The sequence below is a fragment of the Ursus arctos genome, unplaced genomic scaffold, assembly GCF_023065955.2.
Source record: "Ursus arctos isolate Adak ecotype North America unplaced genomic scaffold, UrsArc2.0 scaffold_10, whole genome shotgun sequence".
Classification (NCBI taxonomy): Eukaryota; Metazoa; Chordata; class Mammalia; order Carnivora; family Ursidae; genus Ursus; species Ursus arctos.
The window spans coordinates 51,221,429-51,235,843 of NW_026622764.1; the positions used below are offsets into that span (position 1 = coordinate 51,221,429).

Consider the following 14,415-nt stretch of genomic DNA (forward strand, 5'->3'; position numbering starts at 1 on the left):
ACCAATGTTAAAGAAATGCACTATCAGGTTTTTTAGTAGAAAGAATTTTAAAGAGAAAACGAGAAAAACCAATGAGACTAAACAATTTTATAACCTGCTTTATTAAAAAAAAAAAAAGGTAGCAGTAACTGTTACCCCCTACCCCCTCAAAAAAATAGCCTAACCAGTGTATCAGAGTTTTGATGTTTTAGTCAGAGAAAATCACATAAATTCACATTTGACATTTTAAAACTATTTTCACTGGACTATGGAAGCAGAAATAATCCAGTCAAAAAAAAATATGAGTCCCCATCCATTGTTCACAGCTCCAGCGGAATTGGGAGCTTCTATTAACACTTTGTGAAGTCTCAATTACAAAATGAAACCACCACAACTAAAAAGCACACATTAGCAAAAGCGGGAAGGTTAAACGTATAAGTGAAGCCACTTGGTTTCAAAAGAATTTGCTGTTTTAGATCATGAAAGCCTTTACATTAAATTCTCCTGAGATCCTCAAGCACACTGCAATAAACTCGGATAACCCAAGCGCCCCCAGGAAAATCCTGGAGTAATGATAGATATGGAGGTTATTAGCACTGGCCCAACATCCATATGGTATTTTACTGGGTACTCTTAATGTCTGATATTAGGAATAAGAGAGAACTTACAATGTTAAATATTGTTTAATGGTTCTATTTTAAGATATTTTTCCTAATATGTTAGCCAATATAAAACAGTTCTTGTCTGACCTTTCGTATTCAAGTATGAGTATCTCACCATCTATACAATTCAATTATTTTAAAGTTGTCTACAAATAGTAAAAGATCACTTCAAAGTAATAAGATACTTTGTCCCATGGGAGGCAAAGTATCACCTAAAGATATAGCTTGACAGCATGATTCCATTTTCTAGTGTGAATTTATGCCACCTATCCAGAAAAATTGGATATTGTATGTGTATATATGTGTGTATATGTAACAGTTGGCATCCTCACATACATATCATACCCCAATAATATAAAGATTAAAAAGGGAATATAAATTCCAAAACCATATTCAATATGACTATAGTGTTTTCTTAAAACATTGCAAAAACTTTATAGATAGCTATTTTAATCATGGATGCTTATTTTATTAGCTGTTTATACCTCCTGTGTTCAGCTTGGTGGGTTTTGGTTCTTTCTTCCTCCTGTTGCTGTTGGTGAAATTTCAGTAATTCACTCTAAGAACAATAAAAGTTTTAAAATATGGCTTTCAATTAACATGGTTGTACCAAAGATACCCAAATCAATTACATATTTAACCTGAGCTGGTATAATATTTCATTTTTGAAACTTTTACTTAAGTACCATTTCCATGTGAAATTATTTTCTTATATAATTAGGTAGCAAAAATAATTGTGCCTTAGTCAAACAAGAGCTCTGGGAGTGTAAAATTGTAAGATTAAAATGCCAGTGTGCATGCTCAAGATATTAGACTAATAGGTACAACATACACAGAGGAAAATACAGTAAGTCAAACTCACCTGTGTCTTCCAAAGAAAAATGAAATCAGTTCTTCAAGAAATGTCACACAGTACTATTTCCTGGTATTTCTCTAGCACTTCTTTCCCAACAAATTTATAGCAGCTTACAAATAAATGTTGGACTCAATTCTGTAGTGCAATTCCATTAGTAAAACATTCTCTATCCTGGAGAATAATCAACTTACCTATTATTGACTAGGTACTTCTAATACCAGCAGAACTTTGGACTCCCTAGAGGGGATACTTTGCTTCAGGTAGGAAATCATGTTACTACAGCTAAATCTCTGCTTCTGACATTCTGATTATTTTCCTAGAAGAGACAACTTCCAAACTTAGTTACTCTGCTTATGGTATTAAGCCGAAGAATTAGGTGCCAGGATTTCTCTAGTATTCAACTACCTTCCCTGAGGCAGACTGATTTTTAACCTCTATTTAAAGACAGGAAAAGGCAGAGGGATGAGAGTTATCAGGACCATGTCATAAGTTAGTGCCTGAGCCAGAGGATTTTCTGGTAGAGAAAATACTGACACATCTTGATAAACACATGCCAACATATGTATTTTTTTTATTTTTTTTTAAGATTTTATTTATTTATTCGACAGAGATAGAGACAGCCAGAGAGAGAGGGAACACAGCAGGGGGAGTGGGAGAGGAAGAAGCAGGCTTATAGCAGAGGAGCCTGATGTGGGGCTCGATCCCATAATGCTGGGATCACGCCCTGAGCCAAAGGCAGACGCTTAACCGCTGTGCCACCCAGGCGCCCCAACATGTGTATTTTTTTTAACCACAAAATGTCCTTGATGAAAAGTATAAAATAAATTCAAAGATCAGATTGACATTTTATTTTTTTAACTTTATTCAAAGGCCTTCTAATATTCCAGCATCCCCAAAACAAAGAGACTGGTTTCATATACTGTGATATTCCAGATATATTACTCATCAATCCCTAAAGCACATTATTTAATTCTAATTGCTATCTAGCACCACCACCAAGAGAAAAAAAAATCTGAGTTATCTAAATAATTGAATAATATTCTACTCAACCATTCTATAGGTATTTATGCACTAGATGTCAAGCCTTGTGCTAGAGTCTCACTTTCCTACAATGGCATTAAGTCATTTATTTCATTTTATTTTTTGTCACTATAATATATGAACATAGTTTTAAAAGTCTACCAAGTAAGAGAGCTACTTACTAATACTACCAAGCCTTATCCAAAATAAAAGAAACTCCTGTCCTTTCCCATCGACCCCAGAATCACTTTCAATTCTTGTGTGTGGTTTCATCTGCCAATTACCTCCTTCTGAATAGTATGCATATTCTTCTATTTCTTAACTTTGAAAAAAACCTATTATCTTTTGCCTTCCTACTCTGGAAGATTTTGGTCTCTATTACTACCCCCATCCCAATCCCAGCCTCCCCTCTTAGTATACCACCATCCTCAGCCCTCATCCTTACAAAGTTTTCCAAAGTTCAGTGTAGCAGGGGGAGAGGCTCCAGGGGTCCTACGGCTTCTCTTTAGACTTCCAAGTTATCCTCATCTCTTCAACCCCAGCCCGGGAGGTAGCAGGTGCCTCCAGTTCCAGAACTGCATTGGGACTGCTTCAACTCACACCTTAGTACTTCTTGCAAATGAGTTCTGGCTTTGCCTGCTCTATGGTTCAGCTTCTGAAATTCTGCTGGTTCCCTTCCTTTGCTGCAGTCTCCAACCCGTTCTTTTGCTCTTACTGGCTTATGGCTTTAAAAAAATTTTTTGGAGGGGGGCGCCTGGGTGGTGCAGTCTGTTAAGCATCTGACTCTTGGTTTCAGCTCAGGTTGTAATCTCAAGGGTTGTGAGATCAAGCTCTGTGTGGGGCTCTGGGCTCAGCGTGGAGTCTGCTTACGATTCTCTCTCCCTCTCCCTCCCCCTCCTGCTTGTGCTCTCTCTCCCCCCTAAAATAAATAAATAAATAAATCTTAAATTTTTTTTCCCTTTATCATCTTTTCAATGGGCTTTAGGGAGAAAGGGACTAGAGATAAGCAAATGAAATATTTTGGTGGTACAGTGTTTAACCAGAACTTAACATTTTCCAACAAAAATTTTACCAGAATTCTGTTATTTGATCCTTACAATAATTCCCAAAGATAGGCAGATAAGTAAAGTATTAATTGATGAGTGAATGAATGAATGGAGAGTATGCTTATTTTACAGATGAGGGAATAAGATTAAAAAACTCAGCTTAAGTAACTTAACAAGAGCTAAATGGCTCATTAGTAGCAGAATAAAGATTAAAACTTAGACGTTTTTTGTCTCTAATCTCCGGCAAGATGCATCCAAAATAGGCAGTTAAGATTGAGAATAACTTGTCAGTAGTTCATCATACTCAAGTATAAATGCCAGAAAGACAGCACCCATTTAAACTCAAAAGTTCTAGCAGAACATATCTAGCCTAAATAAAAAACTCTCTTGTCAAAGGATGCAATTCTTCTCACATGCATTACCCCATTTCTCCAAGGAGCAACCTCTGATATCCAGCCCATCCTAAGCTTAATCACATGAATTCTGAACAAATTAAATTCTCATCAGTTCAAGATGTGAGACAGAGACAAAAACTACAAAAGACACATATTCTGGGTATACATGAATATTATTACGTATTTCTTTAAAATATATTTTTTTAGCCTTGGCAAAAATGATATTGTAGTTCATCAGGAAAAAATATGCAATCATAGCCATGAAAAAAAGAGAAGAAATGAGGGAGAATCAGAGTCTCCAAATATTAAAACCTATCATGAAACTTCATCAACTTAAACAATTTGGTGGAGTTTAGGAATCCATGGAAATGTAGTTTACCACAAAGTTGTATGCTAAATGCATGCAGGAGAAACAATTCAATGAATGATGAAGAACTAGCTAACTATTCTGAGAAAAATTAAAACTAGATTTTTTAAATATAAAAATAAATTTTATAGAGGTCTAAGATTTGAATTTAAGAGATGGAACCATAGGAGTTTTCAAAGGAGGCTTGAGTAAATTTATTTATAGGTGTAGAGCAAGGAAGGTTCAGAAATCATAAAGTAAAATGATTGATAAATTTGATTGCATAAAAATTCAAAGCTTCCGTAGGAAAAAATAGCATAAACAAAATTAGAAAAAAAACTTTAAAAATTTTTATAACACATACAAATTAATTCAATTATTCTTTCATTCATTCAGCAACATCTGAGTGCTTATTATGAGCCAGGCTTGGATCTATGTGACAGGGATACAACAATGAACAAGATAGAGGAGAACCTTGCTCCTTAAGAATTTCTACTCTAGAAAAAAAGGAAACCCATAAACAAGTGAGAAATACATCCAGTTGTAATCCTATGTGGAGGGTTAAACACACCGATGTGAGGCTCAGTTGCTATTTTAGATCAAGGCTCAGGGGAGGTCTGAGGAGGTGGCTAAAGACCCCATATAAACTAATGAGGAAAAAACAACAATCAAACAGAGAAAGGGCCAAAGGATAGGAAGGGTAAATTCACAAAGTACGGATTACTTGTAAATTCAAAATGGTTATCATCTTCACACACAATCAAAGAAATATAAATCAGACAATGAGATAAAATTTTTCTATCATACTAGAAAAAAAACTAGAAAATGGATCAACAGAAAAGTTTAGTCAAGCACTTTGGTGACATATCTAAATTAGTGAAAACTGATTTCGTTTTTGGAGGACAATATTGGCAACAACCATCAACATGTAAAACATACACATCCTTTTTAGAACTGTTCAGAGATACACATAGAGGGATAGTCACAGTTATATTATTGAAAAGTAGAAGTTCAAGAGAAAGTCTTAGTGCCCATTAATAAGGAACTGGACCAGTGAGTTAAACCATTTACATAATGGAATACCATGCAGGAGATACAAAGAATAAGGTAGATGGGAGAGAAGGGGACGCACCTAGAGAAGAATCTCTAAGATACATTAAGTAATAAAAGATAGGTTCAGAGAACAAATTGATGGTTGCCAGAGGGGGGGCTGGGGGTTGGGCAAAATGGGTGAAAGCTTCTAGTAATGGAATGAATAAAAGACAGCCTACGGAATACAGTCAATAATATTGTAATAGTGATGTACTGGGACAGATGGTAGCCACACTTGTGGTGAACCTAGCATAGGTACAAACTTGTTAATTCACTATGTTGTACATTTGAAACAAATGTAACATTCTGTGTCAAATACTCAAAAAACTTTTTCTCATGGGACAAATAGAGGGAAAAAAATGGTTCAGAGCAGTTTCCTTGGGACTATTCCATGTAAATAGGAAAGATACATGTATATCCATTTCAACTTTTATATACAGGTTTGTATCATATTTAAAATAATTTAATAAAAAACATACACCAAAATGTTAACTGTAATTATCACTGGGAAGAGAAGCATGGAAGGTGGATAGGCAGGGTAAGAAGCTTTAACATCACATATAATTTTTGCTTTCTAACCCTTGATCCATGTGCATACGTTACTTCCTCACACCATCAACAGAGTTTTATCTGCATGGGAGACCATTGCTGGTTCTTTATATTTTCTTCTATTTAAAAATCCTAATGAATACATAGTTTTTCATATGTAAAGATGTTAAAAAGCAAAACACTACCTTATGAAGCCAAGAACTGCCAGGGAGGAAGAAAAGAGGACAGGAAGAGAGTAACATGCATCATCCTATGACAGAGCAAGGACGGGAAGAGGAGAAAACACAGAGCAGGAGGGAAACGGGGACAGAGCTGATGAGGCATCACCATGCAGAAACATCACTCCAGATGGCAGAGGGAAGGCTCTGGCAATGCCGCACTCAGGATTATTATTCTATATCTAGCAAAGCGTATTTACTAGGGAGAGGCTGGTTTTCCTTTGGTACCATGAAGGATAATTTCAACTAATTAATTTGTTCTGCTGAATTGACAGCCATTGCAGATGCGTCCACATGCCTTATAAGCATATCCTTGGTTCATTTACTGGTTTTTCATCCAGAAGTGCAATATCTAGTTGGACAGATACAAGTAAGTTGTTCTTGTTCCAAGGACTGAGCTTTGGACATTAAGGAAATCAAAACACTTTAAGCAGGAGGAACTTGACACACAGCGTCTGGGAAACCGTCAAGCCTGTCCCATTCAACATGCACTTGTTAAGCACCAACTGTTTTCCAGACACCTGGATTCATGCTGAAGGTACAGATGCAAATAGACACAGCTCCACCATGACGGAAACCATAGCGTAACAAGAGAGACAGACCCAGAAATGACTGTGAGACAAAGCACAAAGAGATGTATCGCAGAACAGCAGTTCAAGCAACAGGACACAGGGCTATGAAGGAACAGGTGCAGAGAGACAAGGAGCAAATGTTGCTGGATGTTGTTTAACAACATACGTGGGTCACGAAGGCTCCCAGAGGAAAAAGAGCATGTCTTCTCACTGCTTTCCACATCTCGCTACATTCAGACAGAGCTGCATACAAAGAGGGCACTGAAGTAATAGAATAAATAAAATAACAGCTTGGAGATGCTAAGAGCAGAACCTCCTATAAACATTGGCCAAAGTGGGGTAGGTAAATCCTGACAACACAGCAAACCATGACTCACCCCTCTGGTGGGGCTGCTTTCGCCAGGGGACAGGCTGCTGGGCTGGGAAGCTGCAGGAAGTGCCAAAGATCAGCGCTGGGGCCAAGCTAACAGTAAGAGGTAGGGGGCTCACCATTTCCTGCTAGAGGTTGTAGAAGTCGCTTCTCTACGGTCCAATGTACCAAAGGGTCAACCATGGGACAGGCAGGTGTGTGCAAGCGGGACACTGGAGAAACCTGAAGTGGCCAGAGTGGAAGGGATGCCCCCGAGCAAAGCTGCCGTGCCGTCATCGAAGGGTAAGATAGGGTCATTTTGAAATCATGTCTGAATCCCAGCGAGGCGTGTTCTGACATGGTTCAGCTTGACCGCTTCATGTAAACATTAAAGTGCTGTCGCCTGACCAGGACAAACTTCTCCCAGGAGAGGATGTTCTCTCAAGAGGAAAAGGATAGTGGAAGCAGGAGACTTGATGCCACCGATGTTAAAGAACCCCTTCCTTCGAATGTTTTTTAATACAAGAGAGGAGCTTTATAGGGAGGTGACAGTTTAAAAAGGTCCTGGTTTGGGGTCTCCTCATAGCAATACCTTTACTCAGAAGGACAAAGATGGCCTTCATTAAGGAAAAAAGTGGACACCACTTTAAAAAATTAAGAGGAGACAACAGAATCAAAGGAAGAAAATATTAATGGGTAAAATATGGGAGTCAAAAATAGCGTTAATAATATCTTTACAAATTATTTACTTTTACTAATTATTGTTAGTTCTACCATTTTAATATAAAGAGAAATGGACTTCCAGCTGTAATAATCATTGAATCGCACAGCTCTCTAACTCCCAACTCAGAAATATATCCTATCAACTTTTTTCTTTTAAAAAATATTTCTCCGAAAGTATAGAAACTATAGAGGAAGACATAGAGGTGCCTGGGTGGCTCAGTCAGTTAAATATCTACCTTTGGCTCAGGTCATGATCCCAGGGTCCTGGGACCGAGCCCTGCATCTTCAGGCAGGAGTCTGCTTCTCCCTCTCCCTCTTTTGTCCCTCCCCCTGCTCGTGCTCTTTCTCTCTCTCAAATAAATAAATAAAATCTCTTTAAAAAAAAATAAAGTAAAGGAAGACATAATAATCACCCATAAAATCTCTCTACCCAGGAATAACATGTCAGTTTCCTTCACTTCTTGATTTTATTTACACAGATTATAACTTCTTATCACCAGCTCAGGTCACATTTGTAGGCTTACCACGTGCCAGGCATTAAGATAAACTTTCCACAAGCTTTTCTCTCACTTGATCCTAGAAACAGTATCATGAGGTAAATAACTATCATACATAATAAAGCTTTGAGGGGTGAAGTAATTTGCACAAAGTACAATAAGCGGCAGGTTTCAAAACTTGCCCAGTCTATTTTGTAATTTTTTTCATTTTTATATAGGTGATCATATTCCCATATTATTAAAACACAGTAGAAATTGATGCATGGTATTTCCAAATTTCAAAATCCTCAAATCCTCAATCCCTGAACAAATTGTTTCCAAACTTCCAGTAATATTTAAAAAGAAAAAACAACGATGTATGTACATCTTGTGTGTATCTCTGATCTCTGATTATTTCTGCAGAACAAACTTACACCTTTATATCTAATACTTTCACATTTTGGAAACTCTAATTTGATATTGTCAAAGAGCCCTTCAGTTCACCTCTTATGGGTGGCAGTACAAAGGAGTTTGAGGTATTTTTTAATAGCTAATTCTGTACACTCTCCTTGCCCCAGCAAACACACAAATTATTATCCATATTTTTGTAAAGCTCCTTATTTAATCTTGTGATTATTCTCATGGTTGAAATGTAGAAATAGTTTTTCAGACCACCTCATTCCACTGAAAATTTTGTTGGAATTGCACACACCTCACAAATTAATTTGGCTAGAACTGCAGTTATTACAATATTGAATTTTACCACTCAGGAGTATCATCCATCTGTACATTATTCAAACTGACACTATGGATCATAGGAGAGTTTGGGGTTTTGTTTTTTGTTTTTTTGGCTTATTTACTTTTTTTTAATTGAGGAATGCTACATAGTTGCTTTTTGATAAGGTCTTTTTATTCCATTATATTTTCTAATTGATGTTTGCTAATATTTGAGAAAGTTGTTGATTCCTGTATATATTTTATAACCAACTCTTTTATTTAATTCCATTTGTTCTAATAATTTTTCAGCTGATTCTTTTAGGTTATACAGGCAAATTACTCTCATCCAAAAATAATTTTACTTATTTTCGATAATTAGAAAGTCTCCTTTATTTTTGTCTTACCAAGTTGGCTAAAATAATTCCCAAACCTTATTCCATGCTACATTAAGAGTTTTCAGTTTCAAAAAAAAAAAAAATTTCCATCAAATAATTTTACAAAGCACTAGGTTAGAATTTCCAGGTCCTGATACTGGTTGGTAGTAAGGATTGCAGATGTCCCGATATTGTTCACTGCTCTAATATTTCACCATTGCGTTAATGTTGGTTATTGGTTTGGAAGACTACGAGTATGTTAAGACAACCTTTTAAATTTCTAGTTCCCATAGTTGTTTTTAAATTAGTAGTAGAGATTAAAATTTATCAATGCCTTTTTTATATATATAGTTAAAGAGGTGGTCCAATGGATTTTCTTTCATGACCTATCCTACTGTAGTGAAAAGATATAAAAAGTTATAATATATAGTCAGTCACCTTCACATTCCTAGAATAAACCTTACTTTGCCCTGGTAAATTAGTTAAGAGAAAAAAATATCATTAACTAGAATTTTCTTTCAAAGTTAACCTCTATAAGTTTCTACGTATGTGTGTTCTCTTTATCAGGCTATGACATCACATCACGGAGATTACAGTTCAATATTAATTCTAAATTGCTTCATCTTTTCCTTGCTCTGAAACAACTTTAAAGCAAGTTGTTCCTAAGGCATAAGAAAACAATTTGTTCCTTGAAAATTCCAATGAACCTGCCGGTAAAATTTTCCAAGTTTAGCTTGTTAGGGGAGAATAATTCTCAGGAAACTTTTGAAATCACATGCATTTTCATTTGCCTTTATGTGTTTTAACTCTGAATCATTTTAGAGTTTTTTTTTATATAATTTTTATTTTGTTATATTAGTCACCATACAGTACATCCCCAGGTTTTGATGCAATGTTCCATGATTCATTATTTGCGTAGAACACCCAGTGCACCATGCAATACGTGCCCTCCTTACTACCCATCACCGGCCTATCCCAAACCCCCACCCCCGTCCCCTCTGAAGCCCTCAGTTTGTTTCCCAGAGTCCATAGTCTTTCATGGTTCATTCCCCCTTCTGTTTACCCCCCCTTCATTCTTCCCTTCCTTCTCCTACCAATCTTCCTATTTCTTATGTTCCATAAATGAGTGAAACCATATGATAATTGTCTTTCTCTGCTTGACTTATTTCACTTAGCATAATCTCCTCCAGTCCCGTCCATGTTGCTGCAAGTATTGTGTAATCATTCTTTCTGATGGCTGAGTAATATCCATTGTATATATGGACCACATCTTCTTAAACCAGTCATCTGTTGAAGGGCATCTCGGCTCCTTCCACAATTTAGCTATTGTGGACAATGCCGCTATGAGCATTGGGGTGCATATGGCCCTTCTCTTCACTACGTCTGTATCTTTGGGGTAACATTTTAGAGTTTTATATTTCCCTGTAAAATCATTCACTTAATCCACATATTTGATTTATTAGCATAGTATTATCTAAAGTAATATAAGCTTAATCTCTTCCAAATCTATGATTCTGGCTCCTCATTTCTAATGTTGTGTATTTGCATTTTTACTAATCTCTTCTTGATTAGACTTGCCATAGATTTGTTCATTTTGTTGACCTTATCAAAAAACAAGCTGTTGGATTTTTATAACAGCTGTTTCTTGAAGTTGTTATTAATTTTTGTTCTTATCTTAATTACTGCCTTCAGTATCCTTTATTGTTCATGTTCTAAATTCTTAGATTGGATGCTTAATTCATTTCTTTTTTAGTACTGATTGGATTTAAAAGTTACGATTTTTCTTTTCTGAGTACAACATCTCAGAATACAACTTTGCATGCATTCCCCATAAAATGCTCTCTTAATTTTTTATATATTCTATAATAATTTTCTCTGTCACTCAATTATTTCAGTATTTTTTTTGGCTTGTTTTTATTTTCCAAATGACTATATACAATCAATAAACATGCAAAATCAGTTAATGCAACCAGCCTATTGGAAAGCTGTTTAAGTTCCTGAATGGTAGAAAGGAGACAGGATAAATTACACAGGGAAACAAATGTGCAGGATAAGCTGAGCTGAGTTATCTGTGCCTCTGAAAGAGTTCCAAGAGGGAATACTGAGGTACTCATTAAGAGGCTGAGTTGGAGAAGTTCACTGAGAACAGCTTGGCAGTGGGCCCTTCTCCCTCCCACACTTGCACTACACAGCAGACAGCACTGACATGGGCCACTGGGTAACCAGTGAATGGAGGAGGGGTGTCTGGGCTCAGAGAAACAGGACAATGTCCAGGTACCTACTGACTATAGGAGAAAAAGAGGCTACTACTCCCAGAAGACAAGCTCCTAAATACCACACTTGGTAGCATGCCCAAAGAAACAAGATGGCAAGAATCATACAATTGAGAAAGAAACCACAGGAGAGAAAACTTAAAATAGAAAGGAAAAAATACAGTTAAAATAGTAAATAGAAAACTTTAATGTCTGTGTAATTACCATCAATGACGAGATCAGAAAGAATATGATGCTTATAAAGCATAATATTGCTGTGAAAAAGTCAGCAATCTTGGTAAATTCAGTACATGTGCCAAATAAGCAAAATGGCAACTTATGAAATAAATTGGTAAGCAGGATGATCTAATTAAAGATTTCTCCCAGAATGCAATGAAAAAGGCCAAACAGAAAGTATAAGGAAAACAATTAAAAGATATAAAGAACAGGTCTCAGATTTCCAAAATCCATTTGATATATATCCCAGAAATAAAGAACAGAGACAATATAGGAATAGAAACATAAAAGAATTAGAAATTTCCCTAAAGTGAAACATATATTTTGAGATTAAATAGACCAAAGGTCATACAAGATCAAAAACAAAAACACTGAAATGTCTTACCACTACGGAGACGAGGGGAGAGGGAAAGACAGGAGACGAGAAAAAGGAAGAAAGGAAAATAAATGGAATAGAAAAAATTCAGAGAGTCAAAAAAATAGAGAACAGAAAACAAGAAAGAAAATATAGCTGAAGGGGCGCCTGGATGGCACAGCGGTTAAGGGTCTGCCTTCGGCTCAGGGCGTGATTCCGGCGTTATGGGATCGAGCCCCACATCAGGCTCCTCCGCTATGAGGCTGCTTCTTCCTCTCCCACTCCCCCTGCTTGTGTTCCCTCTCTCGCTGGCTGTCTCTATCTCTGTCAAATAAATAAATAAAATCTTTAAAAAAAAAAAAGAAAATATAGCTGAAAAGCAAATTATGTAGTGAGAATATGTGCAAATGCACTAGTAATCCCAATAAATGAGAATATGTTAAAAGAAACCACGATAGTGGGTAAAGGAAAAACAGCTACTTTTTGTCACTAGAAATATAATATAAACCAAATGACAAAGAGAGGTTAAAATTAAGTGAAGGAAGAAGAAATTGCCATATAAATTCTAACGTAAAAGCTAAGAGAAAATATTAGAATCAGACAAAATAAAAAAGCAAAAGAAGAAATCAAACTGAAAATCATTAAATGGGAAGACTAGTATATTTCATATTGATAAAAATCTGTACTGACAGACAGGCTTCCCTTAAGTCTTATTGGTTGGAACGATTTCCCATGTCCACAGCTAAACCAATCACAGTTGGAGAGAATGGACTACCCATGAGCAGTTAGACCCTTTGGGATTAGATCTCTGGGACATGGAAGTGCCTGCTTTCTCTGAAACATGGGCTATGCCAAGTAGGATGTATACCTGAGGGGGAAAAATCAGGGTTTTAAGAGAAAGGCAGGCAATCAACAGTATTCAATACACAAACCTGAAGTTATCACAATGCACAATTTCCTTCCTCTGCAGCATTAATTACTACAAAGTGACTGATCACCATAAATTTAAAATGCAGTATTTGTCTCCTTTTAATTATCTATCTCCTCCATTAAGAAGCAAACTTTGGGAGGTCAGGGATCTTGTCTATCCTGCTCTTCATTGAAACTCTAGCATTTTGCAAAAGGCTCCAAATACAATAGGAGTTCAATACATGTTTGTTGATTGGATGGATGGATGGATGGATGGATGGATGGATGGATGGATGGATAGATTACTCTGCGATAGATCCACCGGGGGGGGAGGGGGGAGCTAGAAAAGGAAAGCCTCAGAGTGGTATTAAATACTGTTACAGAGTTACAGGGAGACAGGGATTGCAAAATGACCACTGAATTGAATGGTCACAAGGAATTTACCTTTGGAGAGGGTTCAGTACGAGCATTTCTGAATATAAATCAGAACATAAGGAACAGAGGGCAAAATGGATAATAAAGATGTGATTACAGTAAAATTACCTTTGTCTTTTTTTTTTTTCAGTAGAAGCAGAAAAGATAGTATTTCTAAGGATAGCAGAATCAAGGAAGGGGTTATTTTAGAAAGGCAAGAGTGAGTGTATTTGTTCCTCCCAAAGAAGTAGTCAAATGAGAAGAATATACTGAGTATATAGGGGAAAAGGGAAATTATAAATAAATTTCTATAGGAAGAGGGAACTGAATTAAATGTAAAATATTGAAAGGTTAACCTTAAGGAAGAACCAACTGTGTCCAGAGATCAGAGTAATGAAAGAATGTCAAAGAGATATACAGAGCAAAATAAATGTGCTATCACCTCAACTTAACCTAGATTATCTGCTCATGAATCACTTCATCATGGGTATTCACTAAATATTTGTTGAATGAATGAAATGAGTAAACACATGAATAGATGTGATGTTATTTGTCTGGGTTTTTTTTTTTTTCTGTATCTTCTTACCATAAACATGATCCTTGTTCTCTTAAGCTAAATCATCGAAGTGATACCCAATGAGAGTCTCTACCAATTAGGAAATGCCTTCATGGACATGTAAACAACAGATTGAACAAAAAGGAAGAGAAATAAAAATAAGGTAAATATCCTTCTCTATTCTACTGTTATTGAAAACTCTTAATGATGAGATTATGTATATGCCAAAGCTATTCATTTTACTGAAAGCTACAGTAAGTAAAGGAAAATACTTTATGCAAAAGAAAAATATGCTCAATCAATAACCAGAAAATATAT

At 36.2% G+C, this 14,415-nt stretch overlaps 1 protein-coding gene and 1 long non-coding RNA gene across 4 annotated transcripts in view; one reads left to right on the plus strand and one right to left on the minus strand.

The window, feature by feature from the left end:
* The window catches only part of LOC125281807 (uncharacterized), a 58,995-nt gene that overhangs the window by 23,693 nt on the left and 20,887 nt on the right, over positions 1 to 14,415 (plus strand). The window contains exon 2 of the long non-coding RNA XR_007188937.2: positions 14,155 to 14,260. This is a non-coding gene — a long non-coding RNA (uncharacterized LOC125281807). The remainder of the gene's footprint in view (positions 1 to 14,154; positions 14,261 to 14,415) is intronic.
* Positions 1 to 14,415, minus strand: part of EPSTI1 (epithelial stromal interaction 1) — an 86,990-nt gene that overhangs the window by 13,463 nt on the left and 59,112 nt on the right. For all 3 annotated transcript variants that reach the window (XM_026493327.4, XM_057308417.1, XM_057308418.1), the window contains one exon: positions 1,127 to 1,200. In XM_026493327.4, the coding sequence (XP_026349112.1) occupies positions 1,127 to 1,200 (74 nt within the window). The remainder of the gene's footprint in view (positions 1 to 1,126; positions 1,201 to 14,415) is intronic.